General features: G+C 51.4%; 6 protein-coding genes across 6 annotated transcripts; 1 reads left to right on the forward strand and 5 right to left on the reverse strand.

The window, feature by feature from the left end:
* Positions 1-10: 10 nt before the first annotated feature.
* PC9H_004277 (uncharacterized protein) lies at positions 11-1768 on the reverse strand (the record flags this gene model as incomplete). Its single annotated transcript, XM_036773864.1, has 7 exons — positions 11-951; positions 1000-1059; positions 1114-1178; positions 1234-1278; positions 1333-1401; positions 1450-1525; positions 1579-1768. The coding sequence occupies 7 exons, from the start codon at positions 1766-1768 to the stop codon at positions 11-13; spliced, it is 1446 nt and encodes a 481-aa protein (XP_036635337.1).
* Positions 1769-2441: 673 nt separating this feature from the next.
* PC9H_004278 (uncharacterized protein) lies at positions 2442-5287 on the reverse strand (the record flags this gene model as incomplete). Its single annotated transcript, XM_036773865.1, has 12 exons — positions 2442-2686; positions 2749-3360; positions 3421-3472; positions 3523-3577; positions 3631-3917; positions 3973-4101; positions 4154-4180; positions 4235-4304; positions 4357-4406; positions 4469-4876; positions 4925-5089; positions 5141-5287. 12 exons carry the CDS (start codon positions 5285-5287, stop codon positions 2442-2444), a joined length of 2247 nt encoding a protein of 748 aa, XP_036635338.1.
* Positions 5288-5712: 425 nt separating this feature from the next.
* On the reverse strand, positions 5713-7200 carry PC9H_004279 (uncharacterized protein; the record flags this gene model as incomplete). Its single annotated transcript, XM_036773866.1, has 4 exons — positions 5713-6233; positions 6292-6319; positions 6376-6395; positions 6450-7200. The coding sequence occupies 4 exons, from the start codon at positions 7198-7200 to the stop codon at positions 5713-5715; spliced, it is 1320 nt and encodes a 439-aa protein (XP_036635339.1).
* A 969-nt stretch (positions 7201-8169) lies between these two features.
* On the reverse strand, positions 8170-11853 carry PC9H_004280 (uncharacterized protein; the record flags this gene model as incomplete). The annotated part of the gene is made up of 12 exons (XM_036773867.1): positions 8170-8204; positions 8275-8415; positions 8476-8691; positions 8715-10219; positions 10272-10388; positions 10438-10568; positions 10633-10985; positions 11036-11175; positions 11231-11582; positions 11628-11665; positions 11717-11767; positions 11819-11853. The coding sequence occupies 12 exons, from the start codon at positions 11851-11853 to the stop codon at positions 8170-8172; spliced, it is 3114 nt and encodes a 1037-aa protein (XP_036635340.1).
* A 144-nt stretch (positions 11854-11997) lies between these two features.
* PC9H_004281 (uncharacterized protein) lies at positions 11998-12837 on the forward strand (the record flags this gene model as incomplete). The annotated part of the gene is made up of 3 exons (XM_036773868.1): positions 11998-12074; positions 12129-12709; positions 12758-12837. 3 exons carry the CDS (start codon positions 11998-12000, stop codon positions 12835-12837), a joined length of 738 nt encoding a protein of 245 aa, XP_036635341.1.
* A 1865-nt stretch (positions 12838-14702) lies between these two features.
* Positions 14703-16823, reverse strand: PC9H_004282 (uncharacterized protein; the record flags this gene model as incomplete). Its single annotated transcript, XM_036773869.1, has 10 exons — positions 14703-14864; positions 14921-15154; positions 15226-15337; positions 15388-15436; positions 15488-15548; positions 15602-15807; positions 15858-15897; positions 15952-16429; positions 16477-16679; positions 16731-16823. 10 exons carry the CDS (start codon positions 16821-16823, stop codon positions 14703-14705), a joined length of 1638 nt encoding a protein of 545 aa, XP_036635342.1.
* Positions 16824-18761: the final 1938 nt, after the last annotated feature.

Consider the following 18761-nt stretch of genomic DNA (forward strand, 5'->3'; position numbering starts at 1 on the left):
TATGGTAGAGTTATATAGCTGGTCGGTAGTTGGGTGTCGGGGACTGGATGTGACCGCTATTTCCTGTTTCGAGACCGCTCCGAGTTGCTGTACCTTCCTCGTCAGCGTTGAATGTGCGTCCGAGTATGTTTCGCATCTCGGTTAGACTTCCGATGCTGCTAGGTGCGTCGCTTGCTGCACGCAGATGCTCTACTCTCGTCGCGCGAGCGGGCCCCGCCCCGCCGATTGATTCATCCGAACCCTTTTCGCGTCGGCGCCGTGGGGCTGATGCTTCGCTATAGGCGGGAATGGTATCGGCCTGCTCTAATTCCACCGACCGGGCGAGTGGCGAAGTCGGGGCAGAAGGGGTATAGGCGGGAGGATTCCTAGTTCGGGCCGGTGTTGATGGTCGAGAGGGGTATGCATTTGGTTGGTCATACACCATTACTCGTCCAGTCTTCTCGCTCCTGGCATCAACATTACTCGGCTGTCTCTGATAGAAGGGCTCAACCATGGCCTCGAGAGGAAGTTGAGCGTGTATCGGGCCCGGAGAAGGAGTAGTGTACTGCGATGGGGATATCGGTGGAGAATGCAGGCTCTCTGAATGTCCAGCCTGCGTTGGATTCGTACCACTCATGTGAGTCATCACGGTTCCAGGTGAGGTTGGGTATGGGTATGATGTTCCCTCGGTGTAATATCCGGTGGTGAGCGATTTCATCGAGCCGTTTGAACCGTTTGAGCCCTTTCGGCTGTGGATGGGCACTGAAGGTAGTTTATGATCGCGCACATCATCACCGTCGATGTTGGGAAGAGGACGAGTCCCCGCAGGCTTCCTTCGGCGGCGAAGTCTCAAATATGCAAAAATAGCAGCTGCAATGCCGATGACGCCAATGCCGCCAACCACGCCCCCAACAATGGGGCCCACTGGTGTTGATTTGCCATGAGGGGGCTCTGGTACGAGATCTCCTTGGTCTTCAGATCATCAGCCACTGTCCTGTATCGAGTGCATTTACGACGTACTTTGGTTAGCTGTATCCTTCGCCATGTTGACATTGAACTGTTCGTTCGTCCATTCATGTGCTGATCATCGCAAGGTTCTCAATCGTCTGCCTGAAGGTAGTATCTGATACTTACGATCAGTTGCCGCCCAGGCTGGAATCGCTGTCCCAGCCGCCAGAGTAATGTCTTGAGGAAAGTAGCTATCATTCTCCGTCAGTAACGTGGGCAGCAGGTACTCTTTCTGGAATCACGCACTCATTTTCTAAGAGGCCATTGCAACCAAAAGTCCAAGCCCCCCATCTAACATTGCCAGCAGTGTCAGAGCTGCGTATTTCAGGGATAGTTAACACCTACGTAAGGATCGACTCTGGCTGACCTTGACAAGCAGTGCAAGCACTGAGCAAGTTATACGAAGCCCACGAGCTTATTTCTTAATGAGCAGCATCTATGAGGCGTCTCTAGGCAACTCACCAAGAGCAAGGGTTCGCCTTAGAGCCTTGGGGTGGATCGTAGTGGCTGCTATTATTCAATTTTCTGACTGTGTATGCTGCAAGAAGGAATCAGCACTTGGTCACCACTGTAGTAGATGTGCTGACGCACAGTTTGACCCGCATGCCCCATTCACGTATGCTGCGACTAAACATGGTGACTGCTGCAAGTGGTTCTGTGCCCATGAGAAGGACGAATCGCAAACTGCGTCAGTCTGAAATTGACGCTTGACTAAAGACGAAGCCTGGGAGCCAGTGACGAAGCCCAACGCGAGTAGCTGAAGCCAAAGGAATCGAGCCATCTGCAGGTTGACAGTCGAAGGGGACGAGGAACGATGGCTGGGGCCGAGTATGTCTCAAGCAAACGGTTCCCACCTCTATCTTATGTCTATAAGTACCCCAAAACGCAAGGGCTTCGGAAGCACGTCGAATCCGGAGAGATGAGAAAATGCTGTGAGCGAAAATAAATGAGCAATGGCCATCGGCGGTTCATCAATGATTCTAGCCTAGACGTTCGCATGTGCCGGCACCTTCGAGGGCCAAGGGCGCAGGAGGATGTGCCATCGTGAAGTTGATGTCAAGTAGAATAGAATTGGAATGCTGTGCACATGGTCATGTCATGGGAGAACATAAGAACTTCGAGAAGGTCGCACATTTGTCAGACGGAAAATGAAATGATACCATTAGCCTCTACCGAGACGCCAGTACTCCACTGGTCACTTCGTGTAAAGCAATTAAGACCTAATGGGCGTTTTGGACGAGGAACACTTCAGATACTTAATCCAAAATTGTCTTGATAGCATTCAGCCCATTGATGCATTCATCTCTATGTCGGTGCTTGGGAATAAGGAGGCTGATAGTGAGATCGGATATTATAAGTCGGCTGTTGCCCGATTAGCAAGAGATAGCAGTCAAAAATAGTCAATGCTGATGAAGACACTGGACAAAGAACGTACGAACACCCAAGCTCCGTTACTACGAATGCATAACATCCATATAGACCTCCCGCATAGTCTCAGTCACCGTCGGTGGGACAGTCTTGGTGCGCTTCGCCTTTGAAGGGGTTGCCGAGTTCTCATCGGCTAGTGCCTTCTTTCGCTTAGCCAGGAAATGCAGATATTCCATACTATGCTTCGGTGCGGGCGGTATTGCTATGTCTAGTGGCGGAGCAGCAAACCACAGCACTTCATTCGTCTCGGGGTCACGATCGAAGTAGCGCGCTGAAAGGAATCATTAACCCTCATCATAGCAAATCATGTAGGAATGGAAGTCAAGTCTTTACCTGTTTCAGGAGGAAGTTCTTCGCTTTGCACCTGATGGCCCGCAATGGATCCAATCGCCGACGTGATAGTACGGTCAGGCCGCTTGACGACTGGGATTAAATGGTGGGAAAGCTGTGATGTCTGATACTCATATCCAGGAACCACCGAGGATGAGGGACCAGTGGCGGGGTCATACGCAGGAAGTGCGGGCGAAGCGCGTTGAGTTGGTGTTCCTATCTCTTGACCTCCTCTCCTTGTCCTTTTCCGGCCGAGCGTCGAGACATCAGCCTCTACCGTGTTGTTACCGTCAATAATCCCACCAGGGCCTTTCACGGCACCTTTGCCGCTTTTAACCACGAAGGGGCTCGATATCCGAGGTGGATACACTACACGCTCGAGTTCATAAATAGGCATGTAATCTGCATTCTTCCGTAGGATCTCCGGGATGCACGAGTTCCAATTCTTGATCCTTACGAATGTTCGTTCTTGATCATGATAGCGAGAGTCGCAGACGTATAATGGCCAACCCGGATACCAGTGAGGAGAGCGGGGTCGGCCGCGGATATGACGAGCTGTAAACTGTACACCAATTCTTTCAATGATATCTTCCAAAGGATGGTCTCCAAAATGGCCTTAACGAGAATGCCGTGAGTTCGCGAACTGCCATACACATCAAGTGTCAAACAACTTACTGCTTTTGAACACTTCGTTCTCAAAGAACGTGCGACTAGCTGGGTGGAAAGTCTGATTGGACTCTTTCAATGCTGAAGGACCCACATCGAGAAAGTACTTACTTGTTCAGGGCGGAAATACCACGCGACAGTTATGCCTGGCTCGCCGAGTCGGGCTCTAGAAGAATGATACCATGGGAAATCAAGGATTGTAGAGATGTGAGAACTAACGGGTCTGTAGAAGTCCAGCACTTGAATACTTGTCCGGGGATGGGACGGGCCGGGTCATCTGGATTGCTGATATGAACCCAGTCCCCTAGCTTGACGGACCATCCTTTGTAATGGAGTTCGTCAACAGCAGTCTTGGCTTTAGCGAGCATGCGGAGCGACGAAAAGTTGGCCCCCTCGCCGCCAGACTTCGAAGAACTCGGACCAGCTGCCATAAAGGCAAAGTTACTCGTGGAAGAATAGGGCGGTCCAGGCGGCGGTTTTGCAGACGTTAAGGCGTGATAGAGACGCTAATAGAACTCGTGACAAGACCACTCTTAGTTTCATCTCGTAACTTTGACTTACCTGAAGTAGGAGGGTACGCCCATAAGGTTCTGAGGTGGGCTCATGCCATCTTCGCGCCTTTTCAAAAAGCTTGGTCATGTCCATATCAAACTCCTTTGAAGAAGCATAGTTCTTGTGACGAGCACGCGACTGGAGGCTGGGGTGTAAGGGCGAATAATATCCAACAAGCTGTGCCACGAACCTCAATCAACTTTAAGGAAAGAGGTGCCTGCACCGCTCAAGGGTAAATATATGATGAACGGTCAATAAGTAAATGGCAAACCGTGTAAGATAGATTTTCCACGGCAGCATCGTCGGGTATATTCTCCAGTGCAAGAGCAAGTCGATTACCACTATGCCTCGCATCAGCTAAACAAAGTTATACACACAGGAGCTCGTACCCACATGACATCTTTGTAGGTCTTGATAGCGTGTACAACCTCGGAGTACCTGTCCTGTACCCAGGAGGAGGTGAGCTAGTCATCAGTACGCGAGCTAGAACACCCACAGGAGATACTTCATGCATCCACCCTTTGTCGGAGGCTCCAGGCCATTTTGGTAGCCCTTTCTCTAGCTGGCGTATAATCTCATCATCGCCCGGATTCCGACCGGTATCTGGACCAGCCTCGGAGTCACCACCTTGTACGTCCATGTCGTCCTGCATCCCTTCGACGTCAACTTCCATCTCCGATGAGTCTAAACCTTCGATTGCAGCGGGAGTAGGTGGTGCAGGGGGTGATTTGTGGGTCTCTGAAGCTACTGCTTTCCGAGTTGCCTCCGCTCGAGTTGGCGCTGGTGGCGCTGGATTCGAAGGGGGTGAGTCTACCGCCATTTTGTGGACCTTTTGCGCGGACGAGGGAGGTGGAGAAAATGAGCGGGGCAAGGGCAGTACAGGCCGTTTCTTCCACTCGGACTCCAGCGTAGCCTTGAAAGATCAAAGAAGACGTGTATAAGAACCAACAGGCTAACGAACCTTCAAGGTTGCAGCATCTTTGGCGATAGTGCTATCCGGTTCATTGTAGAAGAGCGCGTTCCAGAAGACAAGCGACAGATCCGTGTAAACGTCCAACGCATCCTTGTATCGGTTCTTCTCCACGCCCGAGCGGATATGATTCAAGCATCGAGGCTCAGGAATAATCTACAGGAATCCTCGTCAGTTCGGGCTCTATAGCTTCGCGCGTCAGTTTACCTCGTAGTATTCACTCCAATCCTTCCTGTCCACCAATTCCAAGAACATTCCAGCGAGTTGGTACTTTCTCCTCTCAGATGAGTGCATTGAGGTGATCCGAGTGATCACCTCTTCGATGGCAGCCTTTTGGGCCGATGTAATAGGCATAGCGCAGACAGTCGCTGGAGAAGCGTAAGAAACTCGGCGCGCTGTAAGTGACAAGGAGAGCCGTTTCAGTAGAAGATATGCAAAGTGGTGCACATGTATGCTCACGTAGGCTAACCGAAGCTTTCGTCGGCGTCGTCGCGTACGGTGACCGAAGGCAAGATATCGTGTGGAAATGCCGCGCCGGCAACCTTCCAGATTCGGAAATATTAGGGGGTACAGTAGGGGCTCAAAAGCTCAAATATGGTCACATTCGACTGCAATCATATCTTCGTACACGGCATAATAGTATTTGTAGTAGATACTTGCACTCCAACGACGTAAATAAGTATTCAGACCTTGCTCCCGACCCTCCTCGCACTGGTGTTAGTTCCCAAAGTAAAGCAAGCCAAGAACGACTATAGATGATGGCTACGTTCATTGAACGGTCAAAAGACTGAAACTCGGCCAAGCATGATTCCCCCGTTCCCGGCCAAGTCTATGTTCCTTAGGTCTCGGGCTAGCCCCAGCCCCATGCCTAGCCCCGGACCTGGCAACTTGTGCTTCCACCCACGGGGATGATACGGCGATGCGTCTACATTCTCGTCCCATGAGTTTCGCTCCTCCGTTTTCGAAGGGACCACAGGAGGTAGGGGCACTGGAACCGATTTCTTGAAGTCTTCGGGTTTTAAGTTGAATCCCAAAAGCGATGGAGGTATCCAATTCGACGGTGAAGGTGCACGGCGGTGGCGCTTGGGCTTCGTTTGCTTTCCTGATTGTTGTTGTTCATTGCTTTCGGCCGACGTAGTGGTTCTGCCGCGCCTAGTAGCAGAGGCGCTGATCGTAGATGGTGGAGAGTCGGAATCTCCTCTGGCAATCATGTTGACGGGCTTCAAGATACACTTGCGAACGTGGCGATTCAGGTTCGACGCGACACCGAATCGACGGCCACACGTATCGCATTTAAACGCTGGGTGATCCATTAATCAACCGCTGTCCTCGGGTTCAATGTAGCAACAGTGACATACCTTTCTCGCCTGTGTGAACGAGGAGGTGCTGGTGACGTTGAGCAAGGTAAGAATCAATTTATTCATTGGGTTCGAATAGTATACCTTTCTGAGTGTGCTTGGACCTGCTTGGGGGGTCAGCGAACTAGCGACGGTGCCGTGAATGCCCAAATACGTACGATCGAAACTCTTGTGGCACATCCAGCATCCGTGCCTCTTTTCTCGAACTGGAGGCTCAGGCGCCGATCGTGAGACCGAGTCGCTGTCCCCCGGGCTACTACCAGCAGCGGCATCAGGAGCAGCTTGATACGAGTCTCCCTCATCCAAATTGCTGTCCTCGAGGGGGGTATATTGAGGAGGGGGAGGGTGCCCCTCCGAGGTCGAATGTCGCGAAGTAGTATTCAGCAAGATGGCCATAGCAGCAGGGGTCGGTAGCTGGGCTGTCGGTGTTCGCACAAACGGGGCGTTCTCTTCTGGCTCTTTATTGTAGGCAGACCCTCCATCTCCGCGCGGTGCTGGTACATGTACTGCACCTTGCTCTGAATATGGCGTTTCAGATCCCCATTGCCAGACTTCCTGCGGGCCTGAAAAGCAGTTACCGCGGAAAACGTTGCCACCAAGCTGGCTTGACGAAGGCGGTTGCCCTTGTGACGAGGATGGGCCGGCGATTGGCATACCGGCATGCTCATAAAGGTAGGCATGTGCGCTCGTAGACGGGACTGGCCCAGTCGTTTGAGCTCCGTATGGTGAAAAATACCGATGGTAGGCTTGATCATCGTGATGAGAGGGAGATCTCTCTGAGAAGCCCCTGAAACTCAAGGAATGGAGTGGTGCAGTGGCGGCGTAGTCAACGTAGTCATAGTGCAGGGACTCCGGTACTCTGATGCTTGGGGCGGGATAGTAAGGAGGGGACACGCCAGTATTCTCCATGAGCGGCGATGTTCGAAGAGACGTTCACGCTCCTGAGACGGCTGTATTTTATATCGCGAGAGAGCTTCATTGTTTGTGGTGTTCTTTACGTGACTATGCAAGATCTGGAAGAACGCGAGGCAGTAGCGAAGCCCTGAGGCAAAGTTTATTCGAAAAGCTTTTTGGGCCAGCTTTGCACATCGTACTTCCTTGAAAATACAGCTAAATGGAATCAGATACGTACATTGAGCAGGAATTTCTTGAAGCACCAACTGTGCTTAGAAGCTGAGAACCGTGCTAGGAGCCTGTGCAGTTGGGACATTGAGTTCCCGATAAAGCCAGGAAGCTTAAGCGGTTTCTCAAGCTTGTCCTCATGGTCACCGGCAATTAGAGGATCAATCGTTATGCGACCTGACCTGACCTGTTAGCTTTACAGGGTAGGCCAAGTTCGGGCTTGCCCTGCAATCACCGAAAATTCCAGGATACAACTAAGGTCATTAGTGGGATAATCATAGGGGCACTCACGAAAGGAAAGAATGTGCGCGAGTATCATGACCATGACCATTGCCATTGCACAAGCCAGAAGAAAAGGAATCACACTGGGCCATGGCTACAGCCTATGTACGATGCATAAATTCGTTGCTTCGCGTTGTCTTCCGGTTGCCTGATCTAAGCTGGATCTATTAGCTCCTTGCGTCTCCCGCGTCTTCCGCGCCTGCGATCCTTCGATGACCTATTGAAACTATGGCTGCATATTACATGAATACAACTCGGCGAGCGGACGAAATTCTGGTCTTCCAGTCTTCCTTCGTAGCTTTCAGTTCCCACATTCTACCTGTGGTTCACTTCATTTCCGTCTACAGACTCCGCCTACCACTGAAAAGACAGAATCTGTTAAGTATTAGCGTATGTATTTACTATGTATGTGTAGCAACATGTACGAGATCGCCCATCGCTCATCGATTATAGCTTGTAGTTCTGTCCAGGCCCTCAGCGCGTTATCTTTTTGAAGAGTTTGGTACCAGCTGAGCAACATGAGGCGATAAAATCAGTGAGCAACGGCGATAAATCGTGGAATGTCCCCTGAAGACTTACAGTTGGCCAGATTTTCCAACTGTTCTCTTCGTTCTCGGCCTGCCACGCGATCTACTGCGCTCAGAGCAAAGCCGAAGGCACCAGTAGACGGTGTAGGGAAAAGTGTACCAGTACCAGAGCCCGAGCCCGATGTCGACGGACCTACCGCGTGAGGGTGACGTTGGTAAGTACACTATACAGATCTTGTCGGAAGCTACTTACGAGGAGGGGGTCTCGGCGGTGGCACAGGAGAGGATCCTGCATAAAAGCCGCCAGGGCCGCTGGGAGACACAGGTGCATCGCCATAGGCTGGCCCACCAGGATAGTGCGACTGCGCTTGCCCATAAGGCGAGGATTGTTGCGGAGCGGGTGCACTAGAATACCCAGCATCGCCGACCTTCGGGGCCTCGGGAAAGAAAAGACCGCCACCATACCTGGCTGGGCATAAGAAGATTGCCGACCAGAGTCGTGTGACGAGGGAACCCCTATTACTGGAGGACTCGCAGGTGGGTACGCAGCTTGCCCGGGATAGGTGGAAATTGGCGGACCCCCAAATCCAGAGGACTGGCCAGGAGGCGAGCCATATGTTGACGGCATCCCAGGAAACATCGGCGCGCCCGCCGGAGGAGGGTTGTATGACGAAGAGCCTGCTTGCGAGTAGTTATATGTCGACTGCCCTGGATATGTCGATGTACTTGGCCCAGGATATGGTACAGATGGTGGCGTAGCATTTGGTTGTGGGTACGCTGCCGGTAAACTCTGCTGTGGTTGATTGTGCGAGGGACCTTGCGAACTACCGGGGCGTATGGTCCCTGGTCCGATCGATGTATGTGGGCGAAGAGGGGTTTGGTGGTGGTGTCCATGCCCCGCGGTGTACGAGTTGGGCCGAGATAGATTCGCACCTGGAATACTCGGCGTAGCATTGTTCGCATACCCATGATTGGGATATGAAGTCGTGTCAATGTATGATGAATGGGGTTGCTGTGATGACTGAGGGCCCAATTGAGGATAGGGCTGTTGGTGCTGAGGAGCAGCCTGGTTCGGTCGATTAACTTGCCAGTCTGGAGGGGGCCATTGGCCTTGTGACCACGGACCAGAAGCGTTGTCACCCTGATTGAATGTTGCCGCTCCGGGGCGAGGGGAAGTTGGATTGGATGTCGGCGGTGACGCTGTTGAAGGGCGACTCGGCCGCGCCGATGGCCTTTGTTGGAGGGGCAATGGCGGGGGTTGAGTGTTGGACGGATGACTGGGATGTGTCGGAGGGCGGGAATTTGGCAAGTTCATCATTGAGCCGCCTGGTCCAATGGGCGGCGGGGAAATTGTGTGACGATTGAACTCGCTCGTCAGAGATGCCATCGGGTCGGTATTAGCCTGACTTTGTCCAGAAGCTGGGTACGTAGAATGATTTGTAGCAGGCGGAGCCGGATGCCCTTGATACGGCGCCTGGGAAGATGTATCGTTTGTAAGATGTGTTGCGGTCTGGGGTGCCCCCGCAGTCGGCGAAGGAGGAAGATTAGGAGGAAGATTAGATGGGTGCGAGATTGATGGCGACTGAGTGGGATGAGGTGTCGGAGAAACACGATGACCTGGTAAAGATGCGGTCGCATGCTGGGTGGCTGCAGGTGGTTGAATGATAGGGGCTGCTTGTTGTGACTGATTTTGCGTCGGAGGCGCGGTTGCTTGTTCTTCTTCTGCTTCGAGCGTGTATGGTGGTGGTGGTGGCCCGTCTTCCTTCTCCTTCTGTGCTTCAAGCCAATCCTGATAGGATTGACCCTCGCCACTGCCTGACCCACCTGACCCACCGCCGCTCCCTGCCCCGGAAACGAAGTCGCCGCTTTTAACATCGAGGTCTTCATACTTGGGCCGAGTAGCCCAATAGTCCTGCAATTCCTTCGATGGGAACGAGTCGTGTATCCGGCGTTCGCTTCGGAGGCCTTCGGCTGCGAAGCCACAGATGCGCATGTACCTAGGAGATTACCATGAGTCACCTACAATGAGATGATGAGAATTCCTTGTACCAATCTGAAGGGATATCAAACCCATCTTCATCTAGCGCCAAGAATGGGAACTTGTCGCTCTGGGGAAGCAGCCTCTTCTTTTCAATCACTGGCATAAGTGCTGTGCCTTCATCATATCTACGGGGGCCGTCAATTTAGGACGGGAATAATATCACGGCGAACTCACTCGTCCCACATTGCACCGTACATGATACGGACGCCTTGCCTCCGAGCGTTGGAAATCTGCTTCCACAGGAACTTGCCCCCGTTTCGCTTAATTCCGTTGAAGGTCCATTTCCCCTCCGTCATGTTAAAACCCTACGGCCGCGTGCAATGTTAGCCGGTTCAGGAGTACAGGACAAACCACAGGAAGGCAATTCACCGAACCACCTGGAAACACCACTGGGATATAATCAATCTTCTTCTCACCAGTCATCTCTGCACTGTCATTCTTCTTCTTAAGGAACTCAATATCACCCTTCATCACCTGTTCCGCGAAGTGGTCCGCTTCCTCTTCATCTTTGTACCTTCCTATTGTCCAGGGAGAGATAGCGTCGAAGTGATTGGTATAAATGTCGACGAACTCTGGATTACGATCGGCGTCACGAGAATGACTGCGCCAATGAGCGGCAACTCCCCCTACAATGTACACCCCACCAGGAGTGTGATATCTGAGGAAATTGCATACCTCCCGAATGATCGCAGGCGTGTGCCCTGCATTCTCGAATCCGAATCCTAACGGCATGTAAGCTCCAAGACGTTCACACGAAAACAAACAAACATACCCCATAGCGCAACGACTGGCTTCCGCTTCTCTCGAAGATAATTCGGACTATCCAGGAGCCCCTGATTCCGTATTAGATGCACCCAATCGCGTTGTATAACAGGTACAATGCGCTCTGCCGGAAGCCCCGTCACGTCATACCTGCATAACAATCAGTACAACATCAAGATCAGGGTCTGGAGCGGCATTTGTATACATTACTGCGAATACTCGTCCCTCTTTCTCTGCTGCCTCTCTCACACGATCACCTACTTCATCGCGTATGCGTCTGATGCCATGCCGGCCTGCGTCGATGTCAACTTCTGTCGCAAACCGCTGCAGGAACGCGCCGTCGACGCCATGCTTCGCCATCCAATGGAAATGTCTCTGCACAGTTTTAGGATGGCGCGACGAGAATAGAAACGCTTGTTCTCCGGATTTGTATTTCAAGCCTGGGGCGGCGAAGAGTTCTGAAGGGGAGTATTCTGACACGTCTGGCCAAAGATCAATGTTGGGGTGGCCGCCGTCTGGCACTGGATAGTTGAACCAGTGTAGCCAGCCATGGTGGCCTTGATCGATGTTAGAGACGCTAGAGTTAACTGGAGGAGATGTACCTGGACCAACTGGTTCACCGTCCCCGCCACATGTAAACCTACGCCTCCAATTAACCTTGCGAAATGAAACTATGTGCGCTCCGACGCACCAGCCTTGATATCCAACCAGGAACTTATCTTGAATCGTCGAGGGGTCAGCTCTGCAGATCGCTTAGACTTGGCAACCCCCATTCAGGTACAAAGGTTCTCACCTTTTCAGAATTCTGCCTTTCGAGCCCTCCTGCATTGCAATCACGAACGTCTGTGCAAAATAAGTGGATGAGTGAAAGCAGGAACAGAGGCTCTTCCGCCGCAATGGACTCGAGTCGTTTAGCGCTCTGTTCAGGGGTAACTGTAGAACTGTAACTGATGCGCCCACGGCAAATGTCAAATGTCTTTGCTGATAGATAGCGACATGGACGATGAAGCCATCAAGCTAGCCCAGTTTCTAGTGGAACGCCTAAGAAAGTGTGTCGTTTGATGTAGTACCGGGGATTTCTCATGCTGATCTATAGTTCTCAGCGCGCCGCCTGACTCTCGACTCCTAGTCGGGATCACAGGCATTGCGGCGTCAGGCAAGTCTACGTTTGCCGCTAGAATCGTTGAAAGAACTCGGGCCATCCTGCACGATCTCCCGGGCGACAACGCGCTCGCCGGGTCCACTGCAGTTCTTGTCGGCTTAGATGGTTGGCATCTCACACGTGCCCAGCTCGACCAAATGCCCGATCCTAAACTCGCGCACGAGCGACGGGGGATCCATTGGACGTTCGACGCCGCTGCCTACGTTTCCTTCATACAATCCCTACGTTTACCGAACCCTAGGGATGCCCTTTCGTTCCCCTCCTTTGATCACGCAGTAAAGGACCCAATCCCGGATTCTCTACGCATCGAGCCGTCGGACAGGATTATCCTGGTAGAAGGGCTGTACACGTTACTGGATATCGAGCCCTGGGTGCACGCCAGTAGGCTCCTCGACGAACGCTGGTTAATTGACGTAGACTCTGAGGAAGCACGGCGGCGTTTAGTGGAAAGACATGTTGTGAGCGGGGTTGCAAAGAATCGCGAAGAAGCTGTGTGGCGGGCGGAGAATAACGACGCACCCAGTGAGTACGCGGTTTTATCCTCCGTTTTAGGCTAAATTGCGTGCACAGACGGTAGGTTCGTAATCGCCAATAGTCTCGAGCCCACAAGAGTCATACAGAGCATCAACGATCCCACTATCCGGAAGTAACGCTCCAGTAATACTTGCCTGCACTCCCGTGATACATTGCTTCGCCTTGGTATCTTCTCCTTCCAAATACCTGCAGAGTTCTTCAGCAGACCAAACTCGACAATAAGTTAATATCATTGCACGATTCTCCCGCTTACGTCCTTCAACTAAGCCTACATCTGTTGACTCATACGTGTTGGAATTGGCGGCATTCTTCCGTCATGTAACCTCGTTGGCGAAGCCCTGGGCCGCTTGAGCCTGACACTACCGCCCGACCGTCTCAGCTTCTGGAGTCGAATCTGGGCCACGTTCCAAAGGAGGGCTGCAACACCCGATGGTGCCTAGCATGAAGGCGTAGGATGAGTACTAGCTCAGTGATAGCGCGGGCACCCACCAGACACGATATCATAATGATGAGTGATCTACCCGCTTGTTTGGCGAATACACGCCAGCTTCATCCCCCATATATGCGGCTCGCACACGTTATTCACAGGCTCCAGCAGTGCTAGGTCGTATGGATTGGTATTCGTTTAAAGGGACCAATGGAGAACGTACCACCTTCGGAGTAGTTCCGTGTTGTTGCCTCCCATCACTGCACGGAGCTGATGGCTTTTCCCTTGTTCTCGTTTCAATTCAATTCCGTCCTCCCGCCGTCCTCCGCTCTAACGAAAATAGAAACAAGCAATTTGACTCACGGGGATGGCTTAGCACAGCATCTACTGCGAGTACTTGAATGGGCGAAGGTTTGGACTATATCATGATCCCTCGTCTACGTTGGATGCGAGGTTTCCCCGAGGTGGTCCTACGCTCAGCGATTTTCACTTCGGTTCGTGACAAGTCACGACGGACTGTTCTACGACGTACGAGGCCATCGGGAGGTGTCATGCCCTTGTACCGCAAAAAGCATTGATGCCCCATACATCTTGATTTGAGATCCACCAGGGAACTAGCTCTCAAATATTTATCTGGTCAAGGGCTGTAGGAGGCGACTATCTTTACCCATGGCTCCCCGTCCTGCTACCGCTGGTGCGTCGATACTGCCAAATCATGCTCGAGGCTCAACAGTATACTACCTCCACCCAAACGACGTGAAGGAATGCACAATTACCAAGTCGGAGATAGACGGCAGTCAAGCCTGCTATCGCATCACAAGCAGTAAGGCCCGCTCTCGAACGTCAATGTATAAAGCAAACGAACCGTCACCGTTTGCCACTGTCCAGCGGAGCTTCTGGTCCGAGAAGGTAACCCTCAGAGGGAAGCAACCGATGAAACTTGGTCAGTGGCTAAGGCAGCCGTCATTCGGCGTATAGTACGAGGCGCCTTTTCCAGCCGTACGACCGATATAACTATATGTAGGTTGTATTAGCCCAGCGACGTTTGAGGAGCAAGGGCGCACCTACGTTTGGAAAGCTGACGGAAGAGGTCTCTCTGTGCGTGTGAACCAATCGAATGATGACCAAGCGACTTACCGCTGCTCCCGTTGTAGTTGTATAGCTTTGAAGACCAACGTACTCCGATTGCTTGCTTTCGACAAGTCACCAGCAAGATGGTGAATGGCTTTCCCAGCATCATTCCGGCCTCCTTGATTCTTCGGCCGGACGCATCCGCTATACAGGACGTAGTCGTTGCTTCCTTCTTAATCCTTGAGCATAGACACAGGACAAACCAGAGGACCGCGGAGTCGCAGCAGGGGAGGGTGCCATTGCACATAAGTGGTTTCTTGTCCCCTTCATATTAAACTGGTCAAAACAGGGGGAGGACCACTTGTATTAACCAACGCTTATCCTAGTTATTGACCAACCTATAATACATATTCATCTGAATCTGAATTGCATGGGGAAAGCGACTTGAAAGGACAGCGAATCAAACTAGAATCTGCCCGAGGATTAAATCTGAGCGAGGATTATAAGCATAGAAAGGGCCAGGTAGAGGAAGGGAGATCCAGAGATCTGAACTGAACCGTTGGTGTCGATAGCATTGGAGATCTCGGGACAGAGGCGTCTATCGTCACTCTTCTGTGTGTCAAGAACCGCAGAAGAAACCAGAACCTAGGGAGGGTCGATGGGTTAATGAATGATTACGGGGAACCAGAGAGTATCATTACCAGTGGCATTCCCATTGTTGAGGTGAATACGAGTGTATCTCCAGAGCCTTTCCTTGCTACGGTTTCTCTACAGGTCAGAACATCAACGATACGCTCCTTATTGTCGAAAGTCTTCTTGGGAACTGTCCAAGTCACGGTCGCAGCACTGCCTGCGTTTGTGAGCAGGGCCATGAGCGGTGGTTTGGAGACGGCCAGGGTCGTGGAGTTGTGTTCGGATTGAGGGACAAATGTCATCTAGTAGCACTTACGTGAGCAAGTGCTGGGCACGACAATCCAGTTCCAAAGACTGTAGCCGAAAGACATACTGGGTTCGTCAAGAAATTCATCTTGGCTGAAATAGCAAGTTTGCGAGCGAGATTCAAAGAGGTGATATGTCTGAGCATTGGGGACTCCGTTGAGTATTCGGTTGGCCAGAGACTAGGCAAAGATCAGAACATGCGTATCCAGATGTACCCTCGGTCGCCTACGCTTCTCGGTTATCGGGGTCTTCACCTCCTGACAACCCTTGCTCCTGACCTAACAATGTTAGAGGTTTGACCCAAGGAAGTTGAGAGGGTCGTTACTGACCATAGTAGATAATCGGTATGCCGTCATGAATAAAGGGCCACGCCATTGCATTAAGTATCAACTTAGTCAATAGTTATGAGCAAGATCGGTTGGCTAGGCGAGAGAGCAACTCACAGATAAGTCTTTGGTTTTAGAGAGTAATCTGGGTTGATCTTGATTCTCAAGGAATGAACCAACAGACGAAGCTCCGTGCTGGTATGCTTTCTGGGAAGCGGTGACTGTAGATTCGATGGCAGATATGTTGCCTTGTCCTGGTCCTGCGGTGAATGCCGAGTAAACCGTAAAGTACGTAGGATAATCGAGAACACTATCCAGGACACCTGTAAAAACAATAAATTAATACTCATAGATCCAACGCGAATAAACTCACGCGTATAGTTGGCAACATAATCGACATCGCCGTGCAAAACCTAATGTATGCGGCATAGGTAATGAGCGCTGGTAATAAATAGGACGAAACCTACCTCTCCAATGGTAAACACCCCCGCCGCAGATTTGAAGTCAGGCCAAAAGTCTTGCCTGATATGTTTGGCCGTGTCGACCCTCAACCCATCGATACTATAATTCGACACCAAACCTTTTACCCAGTCATTCAGGGTTCGGACAACCTCCGTGTTCTCCGTGTTCAAGTCTGGTAAGGGAGCCACCGAGTCGCCTAACCAGCCTTGTTCGACATCTGTCTGGTTGCTTGTAGTAGGATCGTACGAAGCCGGAGAAACAAAGTGAAACGGGTGGTATGAAGACTCTTGCGGAAAGGTTTTGTAACCAGAGAAGGAGTCTTGAGAAGAGAACGACGTAGTGGTTGTGTTCGGACCCATGTGGTTGACGACAATGTCCACCATGAGGTACATTCCTCGATCATGCAAGGCCCTAGACAAGTTCTTCAAGTCTTCTACAGACCCGAAGTGTGAGTTCAAGGCATAGAAGTCGTTTGGCCAGTAGCTGAAATTGCATTTAGTTACGACCCATTACGGCACTCGTTCACGCACCCGTGGTAAGCTTCCCCATGTGCAGTTTCCCCCTCGACATTAGAAATGACAGGCGAGATCCAGACCGCGTCAAACCCCATCCTTTGTATGTAATCAAGCCGCTCGCTGAGAGCCTTCCATGTTCCTCCACAGTACTTGCGAGCGCCTGTGTCGCAAGGCGGCTTTCCACCGCTACTTTCGGTGGCAAACCGATCTGTCACAACCTTGCTTTGCAGATTAATACCCTAAATGAAAGTGATGAGGCCAGTACACACCTGGTATATGGACCTCGACCTCCAATCGTCTAGATTTGCCGCATATATGAGGCTCGGAACGAGTGCAAGGAGTGCAAGGAGCGAAATGTGCATCTTCAAGATGTAAGTAGCGTGATAAAAAAAGAGAGGGGCTAAATTCAGGCGAATCGAGGCTTTCAGCGGCGCGACTGGCACAATACAGAACTGTCAATGCTGTCAATGCGAGCTCTGATGATTGACTGATCCAGCGCGGGACGTGGTGCGAAGTTGATGGTCAAGATGAAGGAGACAACAGGCGCCGATGTACGCATAAATTTTCAATTTTGGCAACTTTTACCATGTCAAGTTCCAAAAAAGAACGAAAATATACCATATTAGGACAAGAGGCGCTTCCACGGAATATATTTGATCCTCTGTTTTCGTTAATGGAGGTAGGCGCAAGGGCTCCCCACCCGCTTCATCGTCGACCAAGGTCGCTTCGGACAACAAGACTACCCACGAAGTGGAGGTGACTGGTGCAACAACAACAAGGCAAATGGTCGCACCCGACCGAATACAAGATCGACTCACGTCCAAGATGTTTGAAAGGAAGAGAACAGAGACTGGGAGTTTTCCACAACCAGATTGACGGCAGTTGGAGTGGCCGAATGCGAGTTACTATGCATATGCGGTAGTTACCCATCAACACTGGAGGTGAATAGACTCGGCCGTAAAATTGTTTCCATCGTTGGCGCGAAGCTCCTACACAGACCTTGTTGTCCACGTCGTGACCAAGCTATTGCTGTAATAGTACTTGTATACGGGGATGTACCGATTCTGCTGGTCAACAACGGTCCACTACATCAACTGCACGACCGCGGTACTACATACAACAACAATCAATATATGGTACCGGTACCTCGTAACACAACTAGGTATCAGTAGCCACTGCCGTATTTATGGACACTCAGTATTTGATCATGATATATTGATAGCTCGAACGTCGATAGGAAACGTCCCAGGTTGAGTCAAATTACCTGAGGAGTAGTATCGAGTCGATATGACGATGACTGCCACAAGACTATGGTCGAGAACTTCAAACTAGCAATTACTTCGCTCCGGTGATAAACCATACATGACTCACCTGTAGGATGGAAGGAGCATGCCGGGGGACCATCACGAAAGCGACATGATTGGCACGCCATATCATGCCATGGTGCATGGGGTGCATCTAAAGGAATCGTGACGGAATCGTGATGGAATGCCATCGCATTCCAGAACACCGCAGACAGTGAGGTCCCGTTACTTGTATAATAATACGCACCTCCATACATATGTCCATGTGCCAAGAAAGGCACATATTGATGAAACCGCGCGTTAGACCGGCGCATCTTCGCTTCCTTTGGCAGGAATGTACGTGGAGGAGATCTCGGAATGCCTTGATCGAACGTTTATATCCGTCCTTGACGCGTTACTAGCGCCGAGGGTGCTAGGAAAGGGTCTGGGTCCGTGTCATTAACAGTGCTGGGTATATCCACATCTGTCCCGGAGACAAGGCTTCCATGAAGATGCAATGGAAGAATATAGGCTGTGTATGAGGTCGAGGTCACTTAGGCTTTCGTCAATGTAAAGATCGATAATCAGGCTGCAGTGGGAGGTACACACGTACACCGGCGCTGAACCCCTGTCCTCGCTGACGAGTACACGGTGTACATGAAGGTGACAAAAATGCCTCGTGCGCGTAGAGCCATGGCTATGGCACATCTGGCGGCTTTAGTGGAGGACTTTGAGGGCACGATCACATGGATCGGCATGCAAGCAGTGCAATATGCAGGTTCGAAGCATGATGCGCCGGCGAGGCGATAAGGCGCCACCGTGTGTAGTGAAACCTCCCTGTTAATAGCCTCCATCAAAGAACGCCTCGTTTGTATGACTTCTCGCGTACCTCTCAATACAGTGCTGAGCATTCGACGTCAGCAGCTCAGCCTCAGTCAACGTTGTTGGCCGGTACCTGGACCTAGAATCGATTATTGCAAGTTAGCGATGTGTCATGTCAGGCTAGGGATGTCGTGA

The sequence above is a fragment of the Pleurotus ostreatus genome, assembly GCF_014466165.1.
Source record: "Pleurotus ostreatus strain PC9 chromosome Unknown scaffold_2, whole genome shotgun sequence".
NCBI classification, from domain to species: Eukaryota; Fungi; Basidiomycota; class Agaricomycetes; order Agaricales; family Pleurotaceae; genus Pleurotus; species Pleurotus ostreatus.